Source organism: Sceloporus occidentalis, unplaced genomic scaffold (assembly GCF_023333645.1).
Source record: "Sceloporus occidentalis isolate IW3139 unplaced genomic scaffold, rSceOcc1.0.p SCAF_2, whole genome shotgun sequence".
Classification (NCBI taxonomy): domain Eukaryota; kingdom Metazoa; phylum Chordata; class Lepidosauria; order Squamata; family Phrynosomatidae; genus Sceloporus; species Sceloporus occidentalis.
Window position 1 is genome coordinate 186,928,220 of NW_028316982.1, and position 24,529 is coordinate 186,952,748.

At 39.7% G+C, this 24,529-nt stretch overlaps 2 protein-coding genes across 10 annotated transcripts in view; one reads left to right on the plus strand and one right to left on the minus strand.

Annotated features, from left to right (window-relative positions):
- Positions 1-24,529, plus strand: part of LOC149319469 (pyruvate dehydrogenase (acetyl-transferring) kinase isozyme 3, mitochondrial) — an 89,008-nt gene that overhangs the window by 55,943 nt on the left and 8,536 nt on the right. Inside the window, exons 10-11 of one of the 7 annotated variants that reach the window (XR_016280200.1) lie at positions 495-631; positions 22,387-22,504. Coding sequence is in view for 2 of the 7 variants with exons in the window: in XM_089511782.1 (XP_089367908.1) it covers positions 18,374-18,463 (90 nt within the window). In the remaining 5 variants the exon portion in view is untranslated. Of the gene's footprint in view, positions 1-494; positions 3,500-18,373; positions 18,472-22,386; positions 22,623-24,529 lie in introns of those variants that run through there. The other 6 variants (XR_016280199.1, XR_016280198.1, XM_089511782.1 and 3 more) reach the window with 6 other exon arrangements.
- PCYT1B (phosphate cytidylyltransferase 1B, choline) overlaps positions 22,553-24,529 on the minus strand; it is a 42,355-nt gene continuing 40,378 nt past the window's right edge. For all 3 annotated transcript variants that reach the window (XM_089511786.1, XM_089511787.1, XM_089511785.1), the window contains one exon: positions 22,553-23,609. In XM_089511786.1, the coding sequence (XP_089367912.1) occupies positions 23,397-23,609 (213 nt within the window). In that variant the 3' untranslated portion in view covers positions 22,553-23,396. The remainder of the gene's footprint in view (positions 23,610-24,529) is intronic.

Sequence of the window (24,529 nt, forward strand, 5' to 3'; positions counted from 1 at the left end):
AAGGGAGCTGCTCCTCCCACCGCCAAACTACCTGTTTCAAAATGGCATCTGGAACTGGCCGCTTGAAACTTCAGTGGTGGTGAGGACTCCCTCCCCAATTGCTGAGAACAAGGTTTTGCTTCTTTTTCTCCCTTTTTCTTATTTTTATCTGCTTTCACCAATTCCTGTTCCGTCCCCTTTACCTCCTGTTTGTGTTCCGGCTTTCCCTCTTTTGCAGCCATTTCCTCTGTTTCGCTCTTGCTTGATGTTAAGAACAGCTTTTTAGAATCTATTTTAATTGTCTGGTCTTTTCTGCTCACCAGAGACATGCTGGGCAGTGGTCATCTGTTCAGTATCCCTACTTGTCTTTTTGCATCCCCTGATCTGCTTTGTTGGTGTCAGTGGGATTTTTAACCATGGTTTGATTTTATTTTTATTTTTTGCCATCCTGAATTGCCTGCTCAATGACAATTCCCTTGCTATCTTTTAAAACACCCATTTCCTTTTCTTTATAGGCAAAAATACTACTGACTTGTTGGGAGAGGGATTTTTGCATCTGGTTGGCAGGCAGGAGAATTAAAGACTGACTAGGAAGGAGAGAAGTCTTAATGGACATAACTGAAAAGAATATTGACCTCTGCACGGTTGGCAGGTATGCAGGCTAAACCCATCAGTGGTAGATTGCTCCTTCTGCCATCCTGAGATCAGTAATAATAATAATACCTAACATATACATACCACACTTTGAGTGTCCACAGTGTTTCTCATACATCAGTTCCGTAAACATTGGGACAATGGTTTTGCAGTAGTTCAAGCAGTAGTTTGCATCACTCTTGTTACCACTATGTCATATTCCTGACAAGATACATATGAAAATGCTAATTTGGAGGTAAACTCTTTCTATAAATAATACGTATGCATCATCTCTTGTTTATAGGGTCAAAATACCTTGGATCCCATGCAAAGGGATAATTTTCTTCCTCACCCTTTTGGATAGACATTTGCAAAATGGTGTATCAGAGAGGATACCTGAAGCCCTTGTTGGTCCATAAAACTTGCGTGTGTATGTGGGATCCCCCCCTCCCCCGTCAATGCTCAGTCGTCTACAAAACGAATACTAGCATCTGAGTTCATGCCCTGGTATACTGCTGCAGTAGTAGATAAGACTGGGTCTCATCCCTCTGATCAGCATAGAGATAAGAAGCAAAGAAATTTCATGATGTGGTTACTACTAAATATGACCAAAAATTGAGAAGGGGAAATACAGTTTCGCTCAATGAAATGACATTGCTCTTAAAGGGATTTCTAATTGCAAGTGCATATTCTTTTAAGATCCAACAATGAAGCTCTGTGGTCTTTTTACACTTTACTTATTTTGATTTAAAAGTCACTAGAGAGCAATTTTAAAAAAAAAGGAAACTGTTCTTTGATGCCATATGCATCAGTGTACTCGTTCCTGACTTATTTGTGAAATAGCAAAGAATAATTTGATAGCAACTTCAAAATGAAGCCCTGCTACAGTTGCTTAAAAGATACTGTCACTGGAATATATAATTACAAATGACTCATGACAACTTAAATGTGCTGATGGTTGTTTTTAATACTGAAGATAAATATTGTGGGCATTTAATGCTAGTAGCTGAATGATTATGACTGCCTTAAACCTGAAAGTCTATTCCCACAGTTAGTTGAGCAATAAACCTGGTTCTCTTCTCTAGCTTCTTCCTATATTCAAGTACACAGTTTTGTCAAGGATGCCTGTATTTTGATGTCTTTTGTGTTTAATGCATGCCTTTTGTGTTAAAATTTTAAAATGCAATGAGATATAGTGGTCTTGAAATGTATTGGATTGACACTGTTCTCATGGAAAAATGAAATGTGAAGAAACTGAATGGTCTCAGTTTGGTCAGCAATCCCAGAATCAAGCTTTGCCTTCTAGAGTGAGTATTCCTTCTGTCCTCTGTCTAGTACCAGCTTTTTGGCAGAGACTAGAGATTTCTTGCATTCAACTTGCTGTGAAGAGCCTGTGTGTACATGCAAGATGACTGAGCCACGAATTCAGTACTAGCCCTAGAAATGTAATATAACAAGTTGTCTCCAACTCCTGCCTAAAGCTCTAGGAAAGTAGGAAAACAATTGAGTTCTTCCGGATTTTCATTCAATCTCAAATTAGACTAGGATTATTTGTGTTTGATTTATGTAAGGGGGGGGGGAGTTTTATCTTTATCTATAGTCAGTCTTTCCCCAATCTATAATTCTCTGAGGCCATTTAGTACTCCGAAGACAAAAATTGCACATAACCTCTGTTCTACTTCCCATCTGCCCTTTCTTAGAAAATTTTTGTTGAGTTTTATTTGTTGAAGGGGGGGGGGGGTAGATTTAGATGCACCATACAAGTCCTTTGCTGAGTACTCCTTTTCAAGTATTATCAAAATCCTGGGAGAAGCTTTTATCTAAGGAGAGATACTGTGGGTGGTAGGATGAAACACATAGCTAGCAGCAAATATATGTTTCAGAAAAATAGACCTTTTCAATATAGGAGAAAAGGCCTTTCCAAAACACCAAAATGATAGGGGTTTCCTTCATAGGGCAACAATCAATAACCATTCCCAGGGAGAGCAGTCTGCTACTGGATTCCCACAAGTTCATGGTGTCAATCAGCAGGATTTTGTTCTTCTGCATAGAATGTGGCAATTTTCGTGCCAAACATTGGCTGGGATAAGGGGAGCTGGCATCATTAGATGCTGTTCTTCCAGAAACAACATGCCCTGCCCCACATAATTTGAGAACTGAGGACTCAAAGATACTTCAGAACTCTCCCCATCACTGCCTTCTTAGTTGAAATGTTGCCAAGTGTTTGATTTATAGGTTGTTTAATCCAAAAGCTAGAGCTTTTATGTTTAAACCACTAAATTCTGGAGTAAGCCTATTGACCTAAGGGCAGTTTGTATAATTTCCTTTTAGTGAATTCAGCTGAACATTGCTGCATACAATAGCCATTTACATTTTGGTAATAGTATTTTGGTTTTATTAAAACCACACTTCGATTTTTTTTTCAAATTCATTCAGACAGGATGGCTTAAAAACCTTGTAGCAATGGCTTGACACAAAAGGTGACGATTTTAGAGATGCACTGCTTGTAGACAGCTCTAGGTTCAGTTCTTGGCATCTCCCAATTAAAAGTTCACATGTAGGGTAGAGGGGGGAAACTCTGCTTTTGTGGCCTTGCCAAAGCAGTGCTGGGTGGAGTAGATAACACTGAGCGAGATGGACCAATGTTCTGCCTCAAAGGGAAGTTCATATGAACTCGATTATGTGGCTGGAGTACAAATGAAAATGGATCTGACTTCAAGGTGTTCCAAGCAGATGAGGTTCTTAGTACCTTCCTGTAAATTGTGATGGAATTGCAAGTCCTTCCATGTTCATTATTCTTTCACTGTAATTGCTGCTTCCCTGTTTCCCCTTCTCACTGTGCAATAATAATAATAATAATAATAATAATAATAATAAAAATCCTGAAGATACCATTTGTCACTTGTATCTGGTTTTTTGTTACAACAATAAGTTACTTTACTTTGAGGAAAATTCAATCGAAATGAGACTTCCATATTCTTGGTTAAGATGGTTGGCACTTCTACTGGTAAGTAGATGGGCAATGTATTCAGAACATTACATGTATTTGCCCTACATATCTGACATTTCTGTCTATATTCCTCAGACAAAAATCCAAGATTTAAACAGAATGAGAACTAGTTATGAGATCTTAGTTACCAACAATGAAGCATAAAATACCTCTGTCAACCCAACATCAGTATAGAGCTTTGCATTTAAGCAAGAATGAGCCCATTCTATATTTTCTTGGAATGCAAAATGCCACTTTATTGATTATAGTTGAGTAGGCTTGGGTTGCAGCATGGGTTTGGATCTAGGCATCAGAATCATACCTGCCTGTGGATGACAACCCATTCATAGGCCGACTTGCCTAATGGATGATGGAAACCCATTCGCTCAGCTGAGTAGAACTGGAATGACAGATGCATCAATATATTTGGGGTGTGTGCTTTGCCTGACTTCTGGGAGTGAAGCAGAGCCCTCTACCCTTGAACTAGGTGTGACCTGGTTGCTGACAGACTTAAGGTCACTTAAGGGACTTCCCTCATTGGTTATTCCCCTTCCATACTGGATGCAGGCTTCGCTGGCCTACATTTGCTTTCCAGTAGCCATGAAATGGCCAGCAACGAGGCTGTCACAGCAACCCATTGAGTCCTAGGGCTAGTGATAGGAGCTGGTCGTGTAGATATTCAGCCTGTAATAGTATTTTGATGCCTTCCATTTCTATCATCTATTTTGTTTGCAGATAGGAGAGAAGCTGCTATTTGGACATCTTAGAAATAAAGCTTCACGAAGAAAAAGAAATATAAAATTGAGTGTATAGATAAAGCAGGAAGCCGCCTATAATCAGTTCAGTGTAAGAGTAAACAGGATACTTAACGTACAAGTATTACATACTGACAAAGTTAGTCTGTTCTCAAAAATAATTCCTCTGTGCCTTGCCTCATGGATGAACTTTTTATATTATGAGACCAGCAATCGTTGGATTTTCTAGGAAGTCTGCCTTGGAATATACCAAGATTTCTTGCTGACCATATTCTGCTTGATGTATTTTAGGACAGTGCTTCCTCAGTTGTGTTATGTGGGGAACTGGTAGGTTTTTTCTCCCAATATACCAGGGATGAGCACTGTATTTGTGCCTATTGGTTACAACTGTTTGTTTTCTGTAAACTTGGCACAGATGAACAGTCAATATCTCATAGCCTGGCACCAGTCCATAGGGCACTTCACATTTTTTAATAATAATATTGGTGAATCCCACAGAGCACTCAATTGTATTATAGGGTATTATGCAGCTGCTTTTCTGCCAGGATGTGGAATTCCATCCCTGCCCAGTGATACACCTTCAGTTTCTCTGAAGCAGCTGTTGAATCTGTTGGCCATTTTGTGTGTAGTGTGATTTCACTGTTTGCCTGAGTCATAAGTTCTTGTTCTTGTAGTGTGAAGAGGGCATCTTTGCTGTGAGCCTTGCTCTCCCACACTCTCTAAAGGCAGGGCTTCTTGAATAATTAACTCCCTCTACCCTACATGGCAGAGCTAACCTCTCCCCAATTCATATGTCCAATGTCAAAGGAGACATGCCTAGTGAGAAGGACTCAGATTCATACACGTCCTCTAGAGGGTGTTCATGTGTCCAATGTCAGAGGAAACATTCCTTTTGAGACCTCAGCATGGTTCCCAGGACCTCCATAGGTTTGGGTGTTTGAGAAGAACATAGCCTGGCAGAAAGAGGCTCCATGTCACATCCCTTTCCCTATAAAGCTAGGAGGAAGAGCATATCTCCTCCACTACATGGTCCAATACGAGTTCATCCTTAGCCGCCTCTTAGACAGGAAAGAAGGGGCATTCTCTCTTGAGGAGAAAGGCTCACCAGAGCACACCACTACACTTGCCCTTACGCATTTGTGGCTTTGAGTTTTTGCAGATTTTACTAATATGTATCTCTAGGACTATTTAGGTCCTCCAGTGTAACTCTATAATCAACTTTAACCAAAAGTTGCACTGAAGGATCTAGAGATTCCTAGAGAGAACACTCCACTAGACATTTGTAGCTCCTCCAGCGCAATTCTGTGGTCAATGTCTGGCAGATGTTGACTACAGAGTTGCACTGGTGGACCTAGAGATTCCTAGAGTGCTGTTTTCTCAAGTAAAAACAGTGTTTTTGTTATTTGTGGTTTTACACAATCACAGGGGCCCTGTGCCCCTAAGTTCAGCAAATGTGGAGGGATGAGTATACACATTTGCTTTGCTATTTTGCTGAGGAAGACTGAAAAGTCCTTACGTTGAGTTCTTCCAGGCAACCTAACACTGAAGGTGCTGAGAAAATACCAAAAATAAATGTTCCGGCAGGATGCTACAGTTGCCATGTTTTCTAAGATTATTGCTAAAACTGGAAAGTGAATGGGCACACATCTTCATCAGTTTTATGCAAAATGTTTTTATTCTCCACCTGCTGAAACTACGGAAGAATTCAGGTCTCATTTCAAGGGCCCTTTTTCCCAGGGATGGGGATGGCATCCCTCCAAATGCTGAGGACAAAAAGTTAAATCCCTGTTTGCACAGGACTCATGAAGGCAATGCCTAGCTTCTGACATCTATTGTGTGCCAGTGCTGCAATTACATAGACAAAGGATTTATTTCCCCAAATACTGGGAGAGGGAATTTGAGTCTGTCAAAGCATTAACAAATTCACTAAGGTATTTGTCTTTATGGCAGATGCCAGTCTGGATTCAGTATAGTTTGTGTCTAATACCATGGCATCTCGGGGTAACACCTAGAAAGCTGCTTTGGCTAAAGAACTGGAATACCAAGTCTAAGACTATTTTGGCTACCTGTCTGTGTAAAGGTTCAAAAATGTTTGGGGATGAGATTGTAGTTGAGAAAAAGTACAAGAACAAAGCATTGCTTTCCTTGCCTCCCCAAAAGGAGACAAAATCATTAAAATCTGGCATTCAGTCCTTTCGGCCTTAAAGAATGATTTTAGATGCTGATGGTTCAGGCCTTTTAGATCCAACTGGAATAACTCCTAGACCCCAGCCTAGATAGCAGTAGCAGCCACCAGGGTTCAATAGGATATCTCAACTCACTACCAGCAAACCGAATCAGAGATAGTCACCAACAGCCCCAATGACTCGAGGCAGCTCTCAGTGGGAGCCCACCTCTTACACTGCTTACTACTGGAAGAGACCTGTTCTGGTGCATGGGAGTGCAGGATGGTAGTGGAGGGATACACCACAGATTTTCTTTGCATTTCCCTGAAGTGCTTTCTTCAGTCTCATGTGCCAGCCAATGCCCAACATCATCAACGCATGATTTGAGCCATTACTCATCTGGTGCAGAGCAGGGCCATAGAACCTGTTCCTCCTAACCAGAGAGGTCACAGAATTGTATTCCATTCTTTTTTTAATGGCCCCTTCCCCCAAATGAGGATTGGTGTCCAATTTGAAATCTAAGATATCTATTGGTTTGTCAAAAAACAGAAGTTTCATATGCAAACTTTGCATATGATCCTGGAGATATTCATTACTGGGATTATCTGGCTTTTTCCAACCTCTCAAGGTATATTTACGCATATCTGCTTACCTGGATGCCCATTATCAGTACTGAGCCCTCCAGTTTGGCCTGTCTGCCTCTTCTTGGGTGTTCACTAAAGTTTTGGTTGCACTAGTCATGCATGTTAGAGAGTGCAGACTGCATATGTTTCCATTCCTGAACTGTTGATTTGCTCACCTTCCTTTCCAAGGAGAATATGCAGATTGCTTGCAGTGTCATAGTTTTGTGGTTAACAGAGAAACAAACTGTTGAGAGGCTACAATATCTGGGGAGTATCATAGATACCTAGGGTACATAGTATTTCTTCCACCAGACAGGAGGAAGAAGTTATAGGCTGTACTCAGAGAGGCAGTTTGTTGCCCATTAATGAACTTGACTAGCCAGGTTGTTGCTACTCTTGGTGGCATGTAGAACTTGTCTTCCATGGGCCAGGTTTTACCTGAGAGATCTACAATGGTATCTCCTGCCTTACCAGAATGACATAGTAGAGAAGCAGCAGTGGGCAACCCCCTTTCCCCCAAAGTTGAGGATATCCTTGAATTGGTGGCTGTCCAGGGTCTGAATAGGGATGTCCATTCAGAAGCCCAGGAGAATAATGTTACTGCAGACACCAGCTTCAGTGGTTGGGAGGCTCACTGCAAGGGACATTTGGTTCAGGATCCTTAGTCTTTGATAGAGAGTGACTGCAATATCAATTAGTTAAAGCTGTGGACAGTCTGTCTGGCACCGTTGAGCTCTGCTCCAGTGTTATAGGGCAGTTGGTCAAGATGGATAACATATTGGTAAATGCCTACATAAATTCGATTTTGGTCCCAGATGAAAGAGGCAACACTACTTTTATATTGGGGAGTGTGACACCTCAGTTCACTGAAAGCAGTGTGTGTACAGGGTTAGTTGAGCAGAGAAAGTGTGAATCCAGGAGAATGGAGTCTCAATTATCTTGTTTTTCACAGAGTGAGTCAAAGATTTGGCATCTCTTGAAAAGACCTATTTGCTTCACCAGAAAACAACCAGCTTCTCAGGTTTGTGTTAAGGTTTTGGACCGGGGGGGGGGGGGGGGCTGGCTTTCAACGCTCTGTCTATTGCATGGCTGAAGAGGCTGTGTTACACCTTTCCATTGATATCCTTGCTCACAAGGGTACTGAGGAAAGTTTGAGTGGAAAGGGAGAAATTGATTCTTGATTACTTTGCAGAGTATGGCCAACTTACTGATAATGGGAAAGTAGCTGTTCTCTCTGGGACCAGACTTGTCAAGTCAAAAAGGGATACTTCATCCAAATCCAGGTTGGTTACAGTTATGCACTTGGAGGTTCAGCTGGAAAAAAATAGGCTGAAGGGTATCACGACGATGTCATCAAGATCATTTTGTTAGCTAGTAAAGCATTTTTATTGGACTACTTGGCGCCCTTTTTTATAGATGGAGTTAACGTAAGGCTGCGATTCCACAGTCTGCTATGGTGGGGTCACTACTAATATTTTAACTGCCTGGTTTGGATAAATACTCTGAAGCAAATATGCTGAAGCAGCATGTGTCTGCTTTATGGTCTATTTTGAAAGAAAAGAGAGGGAAGGTGCTTGTATCTTATCCCTATGTTCAGAGTTTTTTGAGGGGAGTTTCATTGTTACATCTTCCTACTGTTCACCACTTTTCCACTTGGGATCTTCATCTGGTGTTACAGGCATTATTAATAATGATCTCTTTTGAACCACTGTAGTCAGTGGATCTCACATTTCTGATGTGGAAGGTCTTATTGTTAGTAGCTATTACTTGTGTGTAGGGTCTCTGAGTGGCACAAGTTGGATGTGCATAGAGATCTAAAATTTTATTTGGATAGGACATTTTTTATTCAAATTTATGCAAATTTTATCAAAAAATTATAGCTTCCTTTTATAAGTCAAACTATTTGTTTGTGTTGTTTTAGGACTAAAGAAAGGGTTGGGAGCCACTCTGTCTAGGTGGTTGAGTCTTTGTACTGAGTGGGCTTACAGGTGTAGTTTGGTCCCTGTTCTGGAAGGGATTCAGGCTCATTCGACAGCAACATTAGCCACATTTGACAGTTCCAGCATACTGCTTTTTATATCAAAATGGGTATCAATGCCTGTATAATACCCATTTCTACAGTACTATTATGGTAGTTTTCAGGTGTTAGATGATTTAGATAGGTAATAGCACAAGCAAATAACGTAAAATCTATTTCATATTTGCTTGATACAGGTAGGCTGCATGGGCAGCAATGAAAAAACACAAAGGTATGCAATCTACGCATTGCACTTTGTCCTATAGTGTTTCATGATACAAGTGGTTTTTTAAAACCTTAGTTGGTACTTCTCTGCATTAACTACTTCGGGCAAAAATTGATTTGCATCCGTTTGACTTACAAAGAGCCTGATTAGGGTAATGATCATCCTTATGCAAGAAATCTCTCTTTTTAGCTGTTCTTTATTTATCTGCATGTACAGTATGAATATTAAAAAAATACTCTCCTTGTTGGTTCTGTTCTCATTAATATTATGCACACCTGAAGCCCTTCAGACAGCCAAATCAGAAAAGTCAACTCAGCATAAATCACCTAAGTAATGATGAATAGCTTTACATCTTAAAATAAGTATCGGATCGCATTGGTTGCTGATTTGCATAAATAGGATTTTGTTGACACTTCACTTACTTAATCGTAAATTGCACTGCTCCAATTGCTGAAATGCCTGAAAAAACTGAACTCCTTGACTTGTAATTCTGAGAACAGCAAACATTCTTAAAATCATAGAATACTTTTAAAGGCTTGTCTATTCTTTGTCATCTTGCATATTATGGGCTGTAGGGTAGCCTCAGGCAAATATTGTGCATAGAAAACAGCACAACTAAACTTATTTCTGTTGTTGGTTTTCAAAACAATCAACCCTTCAGTGACAGGAAGCAGATGCTAATGAATCTACATTTCACAAGTGGATGATAGCTTTTATTGCTCACATTTAATTTGTTACATTGACTTTTTAATGAAAGAATTTGTGAAATGTGATTTAGAGATTAATATAAAACCGACAGAAGGTTCCCCCTCCCTTAATTTGCACTACAAGAGTTTGCAATATTCATATATTAAATATTTGATTCTCTTTCTGTTCTTTTAAGAATAGTGATTTTACACGTGAGATGCAAAGACAAACAGTGAGGGTTTTTGTTGTTAACTGTCTTCAGTTGACTTTGACCTATGATGGCCCTATGAATGAGAGACCTCCAAGTCACTCTATCTTCAACTGCCTACTTCGTTCTTACAGATTCATAATCATGGCTTCTCTGATTGAATCCATCTATTTGGTATACATCTTCCTCTTTTCCTATTGCCCTCAACTTTACCAAGGATTACGGTATATCTTTTCTAGTAAGTCCTTTCTTCTTATGATATGGCCAAAGTACGACAACCTCAGTTTAGTCATCTTTGATCCTAGGGAGAATTCAGGCCTAATTTGCTCTAGGACTAATTTATTGGGTGTTTTGGTGGTGGCGTTTTTTTAACAGTCCACGGTATTCTCAGCACTCTTCTCTAGCACCACATCTCAAATGAGTTCATATTCTTTCTATCAAGTTTTTCACTGTCCAGCTTTCACAACAACACATAGAAATAGGGAATACTATGGCGGGGACCATCCTAACTTCCAAGTCTTCCAATTTCTTAGCTGCAGTTTCTATTCTGAGTGAGGACTGAGCCCGAGGAAGGAAAATCTTGAACTATTTCTATGTTTTTGATATACCGGTTAAATACATACAATGGTAGAATGCCCCATTTTCAACTGGAAACCGTTCTGGTTCTCCATATACTGACCTAACAGTAGCCTCTTGTTCCAAGGACTATCAAACATTGTGGCACACTCATTTTTTAAAGAGCAATCCATAGTTTTTCATGATCTATACCAGCAGTTCCCAACCTGTGCTCCGTGGAGCCCTTAGGGCTCTGAGAGTCAAAAATCTTGGGAACTCCTGATCTATACAATAAAATTCTTTGCTAGTGTCAATAAACAACAGTTTGAAGTTATTTTGAAATTCCTTAGTACAGTGGAGCCTTGCCATATGCAGGGGATCTGTTCCGGACCCCCCCTCGCGTAAGGCGAATAACGCGTGTGCTTCAACATAATGGGGCTCGTGCTTGCGGTGGGGTGGCACGTGTGGGCGCACGCACCATTCATTTAATTGTCGTGCGGCTTCTGCGTAAATCAGAAGCCATGTATGGTGCGCCCGTGTATGGAACAGGCGCACTGTATGTTCCATTATCTAGCTTATGTTTGCTATATGATCCCTAATGTCTCTTCCTTTCCTGAACCCCACTTGGAATCTGGCATTTCTTGCTTTGTATGTGGTAAGACCCTTTGTTGCAGAATTTTGAGCATCACTTTCCTTGCATGGGAAATTAATGGCCCTGTGATTACTGTGAGGTGAAGTGGGCTAATTTAGTAGGGCATAGCAAAAACAACTTTACAATCCACCGTGAGATTTAGTCATGGAGCTCACTCAGGACAAACTGCTGCCTTTCAACTTGTAACAGGGCTGTTGCTTTTTTAGATATTACTCAAGTACATTTGAATATAATACAAATGTAACAAAGCAGCAATAGTATGGGGCCAAAGGATATTGATATAGACAATAAGAATTGGATCATATTCTTTTATTACTCTGTACTATCTTTTATGCCACTGTCTATGTGACAAGCAAAATATGGTATCTTCCAAAACCCATATAACCAACCAAAGAAGTTGGTTTGCGCCAACCATATTGAACATTATACATGTTGCAAGCTTTCAAAGTTCCACTGGATTCTTCATCAGACAAAGGTGTTAAAATCATACAGAAGAGAGAGAGGGAGAGAGAGAGAGAGAGAGAGAGAAAGAAAGAAAGAAAGAAAGAAAGAGGCAACGTTAGTCAAAGCCTTGCATTTGGTCAAGATGTTGTGGTAGTTGTTCAAATGATGTGGAAGGGTATTCATGTAGGTGGACCCCTCCTCCTTCTGGCCATGGGGTAGTGGGAGACTCAGTACAAGAAATAAACTTTACATTCCATTAGGAAGACAGAAAGCTATTACCTTTGAGATTCAGTTTGTCTCAAATCCTGACATATATGTTAATGCTCAGCTCAATTCTTAATGAGCTGGGGGGGCATATTTGGAAATCTGAGAATGTAGTGGCTGCTGTCACAAAATGGCTAGCAATGGTCAGGTGAATTATGGTGCACCTAATTCCAACAAAGCATACAGGCAAGACTAAAAGAAAGGATAAGAATAGCAATAGCAATAGCAAGTACATTTCTATACCGCTTATTAGTGCACTTAAGCACTCCCTAAGCAGTTTACAAAGTGTAAGCTAATTGCCCCCAACAATCTGGGTACTCATTTTAGCGACCTCAAAAGGATGTAAGCCTGAGTCGAGCTTGAGCCTCCTTGGCTGGGATTGAACTTGCAACCTTATGGTTTGTGAGTGAGTGGCTGCAATACAGGCATTTAACCACTGTTCCACCATTCACATGCTCCAGCCTCACCTGCTTATCTTTTCTTTTCCCGGGCAAGTGGGCATGTTTCAAAAGAAATCATTGAGTTCTAGTTCTCCCTTTCAATGACATTTATTATCTGAGAATGCCACATGGTGCTCAGAGGCATTTTGAGAAATAAAATTGACAGTGTATAGCCTTTCTTATCACCTCACTGTTAAATACAGTACAATAAATAATTTTATTTATAAATTCAAAAAGGAGAGGCAGTCCATCCGCCAAGTGTCAAAGGATGCATCTGTGGTCACAGTGGCACACAGGGAACCTCAGAAACAAGATATTGCTACAAGCCACAACATCTTTTCTAAGTCTAGAATAGACAGGAATTTACTGGCTTCTCAAAAATTTTGGACTCAGTATGGCTTTCTACAAAATGCTTGGCAGCTTCCTATCCTAGTATCTAGAGTGAATGATAAACAATGAGTGCAGAAACACTGGGATATGCATGGGCAGACACTTCCACTCTCAACCCATTTACTGACTAATATAATATTAGTCTACAATTTGACTTTAGTTAATGTGATCTGGAATGGAAAAACAAAACAGAAAAAACATAGATTATGTAGTGGGCCCTTTGTGTCCACTGGGGTTTGGTTTCAGCACCTACCATGGATGCCAAAATTTGTGGAGGCTCAAGCACCATTAAACGGCATAGTAAAATGTCTATAAAATGGCAAAATAAAAGTTTGCTTTTTGAATCTGCGGATAAATAATCCATGGATATGGATGACCAACTGGATAAATTGTATAGGAGATGGTGCAAGATAAAGTTCTTGTGGCCCAGTCATTAAAACAAGTAGAAGTGTATGTGCATGTGTATTTTTGTGTGCATTTGCCTTGAAATTGTCTACTTATGGAAAAACCCTGTACATTTCATAGGATTTCCTTAGGCAAGGAATATTCGGAGGTAGTTTGCCAATTCCTTCCTCTGAAATATAGCCTCCAGCACCTGGTATTCATTGATGGTCTCCCATCCAAATACTTACCAGGGTTGACTCTGCTTAGCTTCCATGATCAAATGGGATCTGGTGCCTTCAGGGTATGCCTAACTTGTAAAAGACCAACACAGTGGAAGTGCATTTAAGAGAGGAGCACAGATCATGTTGCCTTCTTGCTCTGATTGGCCTATAGTTCCCACCATCATTGGCCTCACTGACTTTAAATATTTTCCTGCTATTAGACAGAGAGCTTTAAAGCTCCTCTTTTCAGCTGCTCTTTTCTTTACAAATCCCGTGAGTACTGAATTTCACTGGCAGTTAGAACACAGCAGTACGTAACTTCATATATAATATTAAAATTACATTGAAAATTTGGGAAAGGAGAGTAGGGACTATGTGCTAATATTTTCATAATTACAAAATAAATTTAAAAAGCGAAGTGTGCTTTGGCATGAAATTGTGATAAATGTGAAACACATGTACATTGGCTTTAAAATTAACTATGCAAACAATGCTAAAGATCCCAGTATGTGACAACTGTCAGGCAATAGAACAAATGGGTAAGTCACAACGGGGAAACAAAATAATACACAGCAGTGAAAATTTTGATCCAGGGGTAACACTTGATAGGGTTTTGTTTCACTGTGTTATGTGACTAGAGATTCTTCACAAGAGTTATTTTATTGATAAATATACAAGTAGAACATAGTGGAGATGAATACTCCCCTAGACCCTGCTATTCTGCAAGAAATTCTTGAAGTATTCTTGCACTTCCAATAAACTGCAGCTGCTTTTCTCCTCCCCAATTCTTTCTTTCCCCTTCCCTTCAAGGAGCAAAATGGTCCCAAACTGTTTCACTGCCTCCTCCATCCATGTTTATGGGCATTGATGGGTTGTTGTTGTTTTATGTACCTGCGAGTCCATTCTTATGCCAACACTATTCTAGGGTTTTCTCAGCAAGACTTACTCAAAGGAGTTTTTTCCATTGCCTTCCTCTGAGGCTGAGAGACTATGATTTGCCCAAGATCAACCAGCGTGTTTCTGTGGTGGAGTAGGGATTAAAAACTTGTCCCCAGAGTCCTAGTCCCCCACTCTAACCACTACACAACATTGGCTTTCTTTGTATTGCACACACTGAAAGCGGGAATTAGATTTACAGCTTTCAGAAGAATTTCTGCCTTAAGTAGTTCTTGCTGATGTGTTGATGATACAACAATGAATCATCATTGATAGTTTGCAACAGCCAACCTGGAAAGGATGTCCTCAAAACACTGTAACAACTTGATTATGTTCATCCTTATATATCTAAGACTTTGCTCCTACACAACTGAACATCACATAACAATTCACCACATGGAACTCTATCACCAGCCCCAGGTTTCACTTAGCTGATTTGGTAGCATCTTACCAATGGTTATTCCATCACTGGTGAAGAGCAGGGGGGATTTGTGAAGGGTCCGCCTATGCCCCTGCCCAGAAGAAGGGCAAGGACATCTATCAAGATCTGTTATGGCCCTTTGGAGATCTCAGTGGATGATATAATCAATCTACAGTCCCATGGTGCCACCACCAGACATGTCTCACATGCAACAGAATGACTAGGGGAGAGCTACTGGAGTGACACAGTGAGTCGGGTGGAGGAGCTTTGGTGGGTATAGTGGGATGAAGGGAATACCAGTCTCTGAATGACCTCCCAAAATACATATGCAAGCATAAAATGGAATTATGCTTGTGTATCACACTAGCAGCATGCTGGCCTAAGTGTGTCTGTTCTTCAGAACACAAGGCATTAAAAGAAAATATTAATCTGTCAATATAAAATTTTGTTCCAGCAGGTCACATCTTTGTTCTTGAAATTATTTTCCAGTTCACATTGCAACACATTAATTTCAGAACGCATTGCAGTTCAGCCACTGGAAGTCATTACTTAATTAGAAATTGTGTGGTTCAAGGGACAGTGTCTGTGATAGATGGTTTGACGATACACCAACACCTGAATCAGACTCTTCCATCCGGACTGAAAGGAATGCTCTGCACTGCAATTTAAAGGAAATGATGGCTTCAGGCCAAAAGCTGAATAAAGTTGCCATATTTTAACTTGGGCATTACTTGCCTCTGATTGCAATGCAAATTAGGACTTTTCATGTATTTAGAAACATCTCTGTACTGCCAACAGAAATTGCAGATGAGAAAATATTTCCATAACATTTTTATTGATGATGATGTTGTACTGCTTCTAATTAAAATAAAAAGCACTACATAAGTACAATAACATCTAAAATACAAAAACATTGATAACTTTATTCACCAATCAAAATGCACAAAGCTTTCCTTTGGAAAGGCAGTAAATAAATAAAATTTGTTGTTGTTGTTGTTGTTATATAATGCAAACTTTTGAAGCTCCACTGGCTTCTTCATCAAGCAAAAGTGTTTAAAAACATACAAGAGAAAAAATATATAAAATGATTATGTTAGTCACAGGCCTTCATTTTCTCAAGGCTCTGTTGTTGTGTTGTTCTGTGAAGGAATATCTGTGCAAGAAGGGTCCTCCTGCTTCTGGCCATGTGGCACTGGGAACAAACCATTTCAAAGTCCATGAGATAAATTTTGAATTTCTTAATAATCCAAAAAGGTACTTCTTCTGCTTGCATAGATATCCCTCCACAGAACTTCACAACAACAACACCTTGAGAAAATGCATGCCACAATCTGGGATCTTTGTGGAAATATAACAAAGTATATAGAGAATATATATGTACCAAAAAACAAGTCTCATCCACCATCGGTACTAGTTAGACATGAGTAAAGCTTGTATGTTTCTCTCAGGAGAGAAAAAAAATCAAGAAGGAAGTCCTTATCAGAAAGATCAATGGACTTAATAAAGCTGGCAAGAGTCTTTTGTTTTCAAAAATCCACTTGATTCCATGGGCAGTATGGCATACGAATTCTCCAATGAATTTTGAGACCACATCATTTGTCGATAACAAACAATTGACATTATGTAGTGAAACTTTCTTGGTATTTGAAAAATTATTTACAATGGAGGACTCAGCATCAACACCTAAATAGGGCCGTGCCTTTTACCCCATGTAAAACAATTGTGATTATAATGGATATAATCACTGGCTCAGGAGCTCACTGTAAAAGTCCATTTCAAACCAGCTTCAGGACAGGATATGGAGTTGAGACTGCCATGGTTGCCTTAGCTGATGACCTTCATCTAGTCATCGTCAGGGGTAGTGTGACCATGTTGGTGCTATTAGACCTCTTAGTGGCTTTTGATACAATAGATCATGACACCCTCTTCGATCGCCTGAGAGGGTTAGGAATTGGAGGCACTGCATTGAAGTGGTTCCGTTCCTTCCTCTCAGGCAGATTCCAGAGGGTGATGCTCGGGTACAGTCTCTCCTCAAAAAAAAAGAGCTTAATTGTGGAATCCCTCAAGGCACCATCCTGTCTCCGATGCAACTCAATATATATATGAAGCCACTGTGAGAGATTATTTGGAGACATAGGGTGGGGTGTTATGACACCCAGATATATTTCTCCATGTCTCGGTCTTCAGCTTCAACTTCAGATGTCTCTCCTCTCAATGAATGTCTTGAAGCAGTAATGGACTGGATGAGGAAAAACAGACTAAAGCTGAATCCAGACAAAAAGGAGGTACTCACAGTAGGGGTCCCTAATCCAGGTGTTGTGATACAACCTCCAAACCTAGATGGGATCACACTCTTCTCTAAGGACTGTTGTTTGCAGTTTGGGGGTGCTCCTTGACTCGTTGCTCCAGATGACAAATCAGGTAAATGCGACAGTGAGGAGTGCTTGTTATCAGCTTCAGCTACGCCAGCTGCGTCCTTTCTTGGATCCAGGGGACCTGGCAACTGTGGTACATGCTCTGGTAACCTCATGACTCAACTTCTGCAATGCGCTCTACATGGGGTACCCTTGTGCTTAATCCAGAAACTTCAGTTAGTGCAGAATATGACAGCCAGGTTGGTCACGGGAAAATCTAGAAGTGACCACATCACACCGGTCTTAAAATCACTTCACTGGTCGCTTATTGGTTTCCGGGCACAGTACAAGGTGTTGGTTATGACCTTTAAAGCCCTACATGGACTGGGTCCAACCTATTTGCGGGATCGCCTCCTTCCGTACAATCCACCCCGTGCACTCAGGTCCTCTGGGGGGAAATTATTGCAACCTATAAAGACCAGAGGGCCTTTTCTTCTGCCACTCCCAGACTATGGAATGGCCTGCTGGCTTTAAAATGTCTGTCAAGATGGATCTCTTCTGACAGACCTTCCCCAAATAGTAATCCCGGCCTTACACCCAATATGTTTACCCCATCGACTGCCCTGTGCCTAATCCCTCCTTGTCTGTTTTAATTGGATTATTCTATTTTGAGATTATTTTAATATTTCATTAATTCTGTTTTAGAGGAAGGAAGGAAGGAGATATTGCAATTTTGTATGGAGTTTTAATATGTAAGCCACCTTAATTATCTTTGATACGAATAAAAAATAAATTTTAAAAAATTAGCTTACAGCTTAGGCAGTATGAAGCAGTATATAAATGAAGCTGCTATTGTTATATAAGTGCTTCCCATCCCCGATAATTAGCAATGGCCAATCTACAAAATCACAGAACTTAAGTTCCAGCACTTAAGTGAAAAAGGTGAAGCTGCACATTGTCACTTGCCCAAATGGCCCAATATTCAACAGGAATCTTGACATCCATTAAAATATCTTGGTTTGACTTTCAGGCTGGAACTGACAATGCACCGGCTGTAACACTCCGTGGTGGAGGAGGACACTTAATGTGGAGACTTTCAGTCAAATTTTATTTGAACTGATGTTAAATGCTGCCTGGATTAAAGGAAGCTTGGGATATTCCACATGTGTCCATATGCTGCCTTTCTGGTAATTGCTTTGACACATCGGTCTGAGTTTAAAGTTCAATTATGTACAAATGATGAGCAGTTGATTGGTAAAATGTACAAGCTTTTGTTAAAATGGGAAAAGGAAGAGGAACAGCTTAAAATTACCTGATAAAATGGGCACAATATTTTGGAACGGTGGGGAAATGTGACTGAGTTGTTTGAAATTTACATTGTGCTATGATCACAAGTACATTTTTAAATAAAACAATATACCATTGGTTTTTAACTAAAGAAAGACTAGCTAAAATTAATAAGGGAACCAGAACTATGGTATTTTTATTGGGGCTAATGGGCAACCAGATCAAGAAGAAACATGGACGACTACTACAATATATGGCTTGATAGCAAGGTTGTTGTACATGCTAAAAGGGGAAAATACTAAGATTCCAACAAAAGAGGACTGGTTGTTAAAAATGTCTGATCTAGCAGAGATGGATAAGTTATCTGCTCTTATCAGGAAAGTCTCTAGTGGCTTTTTTGAAATGTTGGGAGTCTTGGGTTTACTTTTTGCAGAAAAATGAAAATAATATGTTAACTGTGGGGTTTCATAATTAGCAGAGTGGATTGACAGAAAAATTGTGATAGAAAAAAGTGATATAAAGATTCTTCTTAGTCAGAGAAGTAAGATTTTGTGTGAGTGATGCATGGTTTTCCTAATGTAAACATAGAATAAAGGGAGCAAAGTGAGTAAGTATCTCATTGAATCACTTACTTCCATGTATAGCTAAAGGACATAGAGAGTCTAGAAAACTTTTTATTAATACTATTTTTAAAGGCCTATTGGTTGGTTGGTTGGTTTTTTTAAACCACTTCATGTATGACTGAACATAAATCTGTACACTCTGTATGTATTGTTCATCAGACTTTGTGTTCTGGCCACAGAAATTCCTTTTGTCTCTTTTGTCTTCCAGAAATTTTGTATATATGTCTCTGCTGCTGGTTCAATCACGATTAGATTAGAAACCTATTGGTTGCATACACTAAGTCAACTTCTGTTAGTGCAAATATGTTGTTTTCAGGCTGTTGTGGAAAGAAGTACACCCATCCTTCCACATTCACTGGGGTTAGGGACACAGGACCCCTGTGAAAGTGGAAAAACCACAAATAACAAAGCACTATGTTTTTACCTGAGAGAACACCTCTATAGGAATCTTTAGGTCTTCCAGTGCAACTCTGTGGTCAATGTCTGCCAAACATTGACCATAGAATTGTCCAGGAGGAGCTACAAATGCTTAGTGGAGTGTTCTCTCTAGGAATCTCTAGGTTCTCCAGTGCAGTTTTTGGTTAAAGTTGACCATAGAGTTGCGCTGGAGGACATAGAGATTCTAAGAAAGAACATTTTAATAAAATCCATAAATAATCAAATCCGCAGAACTCAAAGCCACAAATGTGGAGGGATGAGTGTATAGCTGGCTCTCCATATCCATGGATTGTTTATTCACAGATTCAAGCATCCACAAATTGAGAATATTTCAGAAAATAAAATAAAATAATAGAATCATAGAGACTCCATCACTCTCTGAAGAAGGAGTGTGTTCCACTGTCGAACAGCCCTTACTGTCGTTAAGTTCCTCCTAATGTTGAGGTGGAATCTCTTTACCTTTAGCTTGCATCCATTGCTCCGGGTCCTAGTCTCTGGAGCAGCAGAAAACAAGCTTGCTCCCTCCTCAATATGACATCCCTTCAAATATTTAAACAGGGCTATCATATCACCTCTTAGCCCTCTCTTTTCCAGGCTAAACATCCCTAGCTCCCTAAGTCGTTCATCATAGGGCATGGTTTCCAGACCCTTCACCATTTTGGTCGCCCTCCTTTGGACACACTCGTTTCTCCACATCCTTTTTAAATTGTGGTGCCCAGAACTGAACACAAAAAGGAAACCTCGATTTTGCCATTTTATATAAGGAACATTTTGCCATTGTATTTACTGGGACTTGAGCATCCACAGATTTTGGTATCCATGGGGGGTCCTGGAACCAAACTCCAGCAGATATCAAGGTCGCACTGTATTCACTATCTCCTTTGCACAGTGACTCCCTTAGTAGACACAGCAGACCTGTCAGTGGCTGGAGTTCACTTCATAGGGGAGGACAGAGAATGTCCAGGCAGGGGCCAGCTATTTTTCTGCAGCCAGAAGCCCAAAGCAAATATCTTCCTCCTGGGCCTTTGGGTAGAACGTACCAAAGGTCCAGGAAAACAGCAACCTCTTTATGTTTTCTGCTTCAGAAACACAGCTTGAAACAATCTGGGTGCCCTTTTAGCCACTAAATGGCTATGGGAGTATGTTCCAAGAGCTGAATGGTTGGCTGCAGACATGGTGGAAAGGAACTATGCTTTTCAGGGCTTTATGCTCCATGAAACCAGTGCAGAATCTTGGCCTATTTTTTTAGAGTGTGTATACACAGAGAGAGAGAGAGAGAGAGAGAGAGAGAGAGAGAGAGAGAGAGAGAGATATGTGGTGATGGTGTTTCTCCTTTGCTTTGTTCTTCCCTTAAATTTTAATTACTTTAGCATTTCCTGCTAAGGTAATTACAATATTTCCTCTTGTTTAATTGCATCCATGAAAATTTTGCAGATGTCACTGTGATCTATTTCTAATAGAAAGAGTTTTGTACTGATGTGAAATACACACAATAGACTATCTAAGAATGTGCTTAAAGCACAGTGGATGCTTGATCAACAGCAGAACGTTTTAATTATGCTTTTCTATAATGAACAGATGTGTGTTACCAAAGAGGCTGTGACATCTCTAATAATGAAAATGGTGTATATGTGGAGAGGTACTTAATTTGTTATTATCAAAAGCAACTTGAATTTGTCTGCAGAAGATGAGGCAAAAACTCCTCATTTTCTTGTGACGGAAAGTGTATCACCCATTGGTTGACAACTCATGTATGCTATTACACTCCATAATGCAAAACGCTTCCAAAGGACAAGAAATATGGACAGATTATATATTTTTAAAAACTATAACACAGCCTTTAGATGTGTTGCAGAACCAATTACTGAGGTAGTGACATAGTTTTTTGAGCCCAGGGTCATCACAGTCCTAAACCAAAGTATTAGTGCCAACTGGAGTAGATTCATTGACTCAATGGCACTGACCTAAGTCCAGGCTTACCAAGTTCCTATTGTTTCTAATGGTTGTATCCTTGTTGGATGTAACCATTGGATTTTGCCCTCAGTAATTATTAAGGAGGCAAGCATGCTACATACCAAAGAGCTGGCTCAGAACAGTTCTTTACTGCAGCTAACCTGAGCTGAATTTGTGGTGCCTCCTGCAAGTTTAGTGAGGAGTTAGCTAACTTAGGATGCTATTGGGACCAGTGAAGGATTTGTTTTCTTCATTTGCAAACTTCAGAGCCCTTGGAAGAGCACACTAGGCACTGTGAGCTAGAATGATGGATGGATGGATGGATGGATGGATGGATGGATGGATGGATGGATGGAGATATATATATATATATGACTAAGCTATTAGAAATAAAAGAAAAAGAAGTGTTCCTGGCTTTAGTGTCACTAATCTGGCTCTAATTGTACTTTAAACAGTATTGTTGTTATTTTTTTAATCTTAAAACTGGAGGAGTGTCTGTGGCAACAAAAGATATTTAAAAGAGGTCCCTAGTGAGGAAAAGGCTAAGAACCACTGCTCTAGAACATAAAATGGAGAGAGGTGTTTCTATCCAGTTAAGCAGTTTTTATCAGATTTATAAGCAGAATAGCAGAAAGTTGTAGTTGCACAGATAATTTACTGAGAAATTAACTAGTAAAATATGTTCTATTTCAAATATTGGTGAGGAAGAGCCAATTCTAATAGTATCCTTTTGCTTTCATAGGATTATTCATGGCTCACCCGATATATATATATACAGAATTGAAACATTTCTCCAGAATGGCTCAACATTTCAGACAATCCTATGAGATTTGAAATTTAACCAGTTTCAGATTAACCAAGTAAGTGCTGTGGATAAAATGCTTGCACATTCCCACCCCCCACCCCCAGTCTATCTATGAAAACAAGTTAAAAAGCCATCCTGTGGATACAAAACTTTACATGTGGACTAGCTTGATTTGTGGCTGAATGAACAAAATTTCCAAGACATGAAACCATATTGAATGCACAATTTTCTTAACAAAACCTGGAATAAAACTCAACCAAGAAAAGAAAAGGTAGCTTTGGAGGCACTAGGAAAACATAGTAAGAGTTCATCAAGCAAATTGTGTTCGCCTTAAAATAACCCTGGTTTATATGTACAAAAGCCTGCTCAACAAGCAACATTCAACAAACTTTAGCAGATCCAAGGTATGTCCAGTGTGAAAGACAGAGCATTTTAGTTCTACTGGCATGGTTTGATTTTGTGATTTCTTCTTCTTCTTCTTCTTCTTCTTCTTCTTCTTTCTCTTTCTCTTCCTCTTCCTCTTCTTCATTTGCACTGTGGGAGCTTTTGCTGCCCCCAGAGAGTGCTTTGCTTTCATTCTTGTAATTCCAACATTTTAGCAGGTAACCAGTGTCTATCTTCTAATGCAAGATTTCTGATATCTATTCAGTGAGTTCAGCAGCAACAACCACAAAAGTACAATAAAGTGTTCATAATTATTGGGCAATATTTATTTATTTTTTGCATAACTTTTCATCATGTGTTGTCAACCTGGCAACTCCCCTATCAGCAAGTACCTGTGCTGTAGCTGAGAGCTTCAGTGCTTCTGTATCTGTATATGCTTCTATTTCCTCTTCAGAAATATCTCATGCATCTTTTAAAATTCTTTCTTCTCCTCACTTCACTTGTAAATGAGTGGATGTTGTGCGTTTTCCTATTCTTTTCTGATTACTACTTCTCCCTTTTTCTTACTTCTCATCCTCATCTCCTTCACTCATGCTGCTGATGGATGCTGAAGCAGCTTTGGGAGAGGAAGGAGGTGACGTCTTCCTGAAAAGCCAGGGGGAAGGGGGAGATGGAGACCGTGATGGGGAGCGTCCCCGTGTTGGGCTGTTTGTGGGGCTTTGCCTTGGAGACAAGGCTTGAAGCATTCGTCCACTCCTTTCTTGAAACATCTGCTTCTGGAAAAGAAACAGAAATAGAAAATACATATGATATGGATATACAAAGATGACTATACATAGGTACAGATACACTAATAGAGTCATAGGCAGTCAATTTAGGGCAAAAATATGTTAGTATGTAGTTGTAAAGAGGGAAAATTGTATCCTTAAACCAAAATATTTCCAAAATGTACAGTTTAGAAGACTACATATTTACATTTTATTGTAGTAATTTATCAGCCTCAGATCCTAAAGGTTTTCCATTATTAATCTGATTCCTATGCAGAACTGAGAGTAGGAAAAAACATTCCAAAATGAAAGCAAGGTTTTGTGTTTGCACCACAGATGTGATAAAAATAAAAGACTCTGTGTATGAGAGAGGTGAAAGTGCCCAGGTGCAATCTTTTATTTTATTTGTGCATGCTGTATAATTAACAAGTATTCACTATTATAGTATAATTATTATAGTTATTTCAATTTTGGGGCATAAAAAACCTCTTGTGGAGTACTCTTGGGCATAAGTTACAGCTATTTGCATAAACTTCTGCACTGCAGAGAGAAAATGGGTATAAGATGGGAAACTGAGAAAAACAAATCACTCTTGCATCTTCAGTTCCATATACATTTATGAAGAACATTGTCCTGCTGAGTGGATACTGTCCACATCTAGGCATTAGTTGATTTCCACCATTTTATCTGGTCCACTCTGAATTTAGAACCTGGCTCCATGCCAAGTTAATTAGTGAAGAATCAAATAATTTTTTGAAAGTGCAGAGATGTCCATCTTGACAAGACAAAATTCATAATAAATCCATGGCATACTGTGTATTATGCTGTAAAGTTATTCATAGACACAGCTTCATCCCAGAACTGTCTACATTGATCAGCAATAGTTCTCAAGGATTTCATAAAAGAATAATTCCCAACCCAATTTGAAG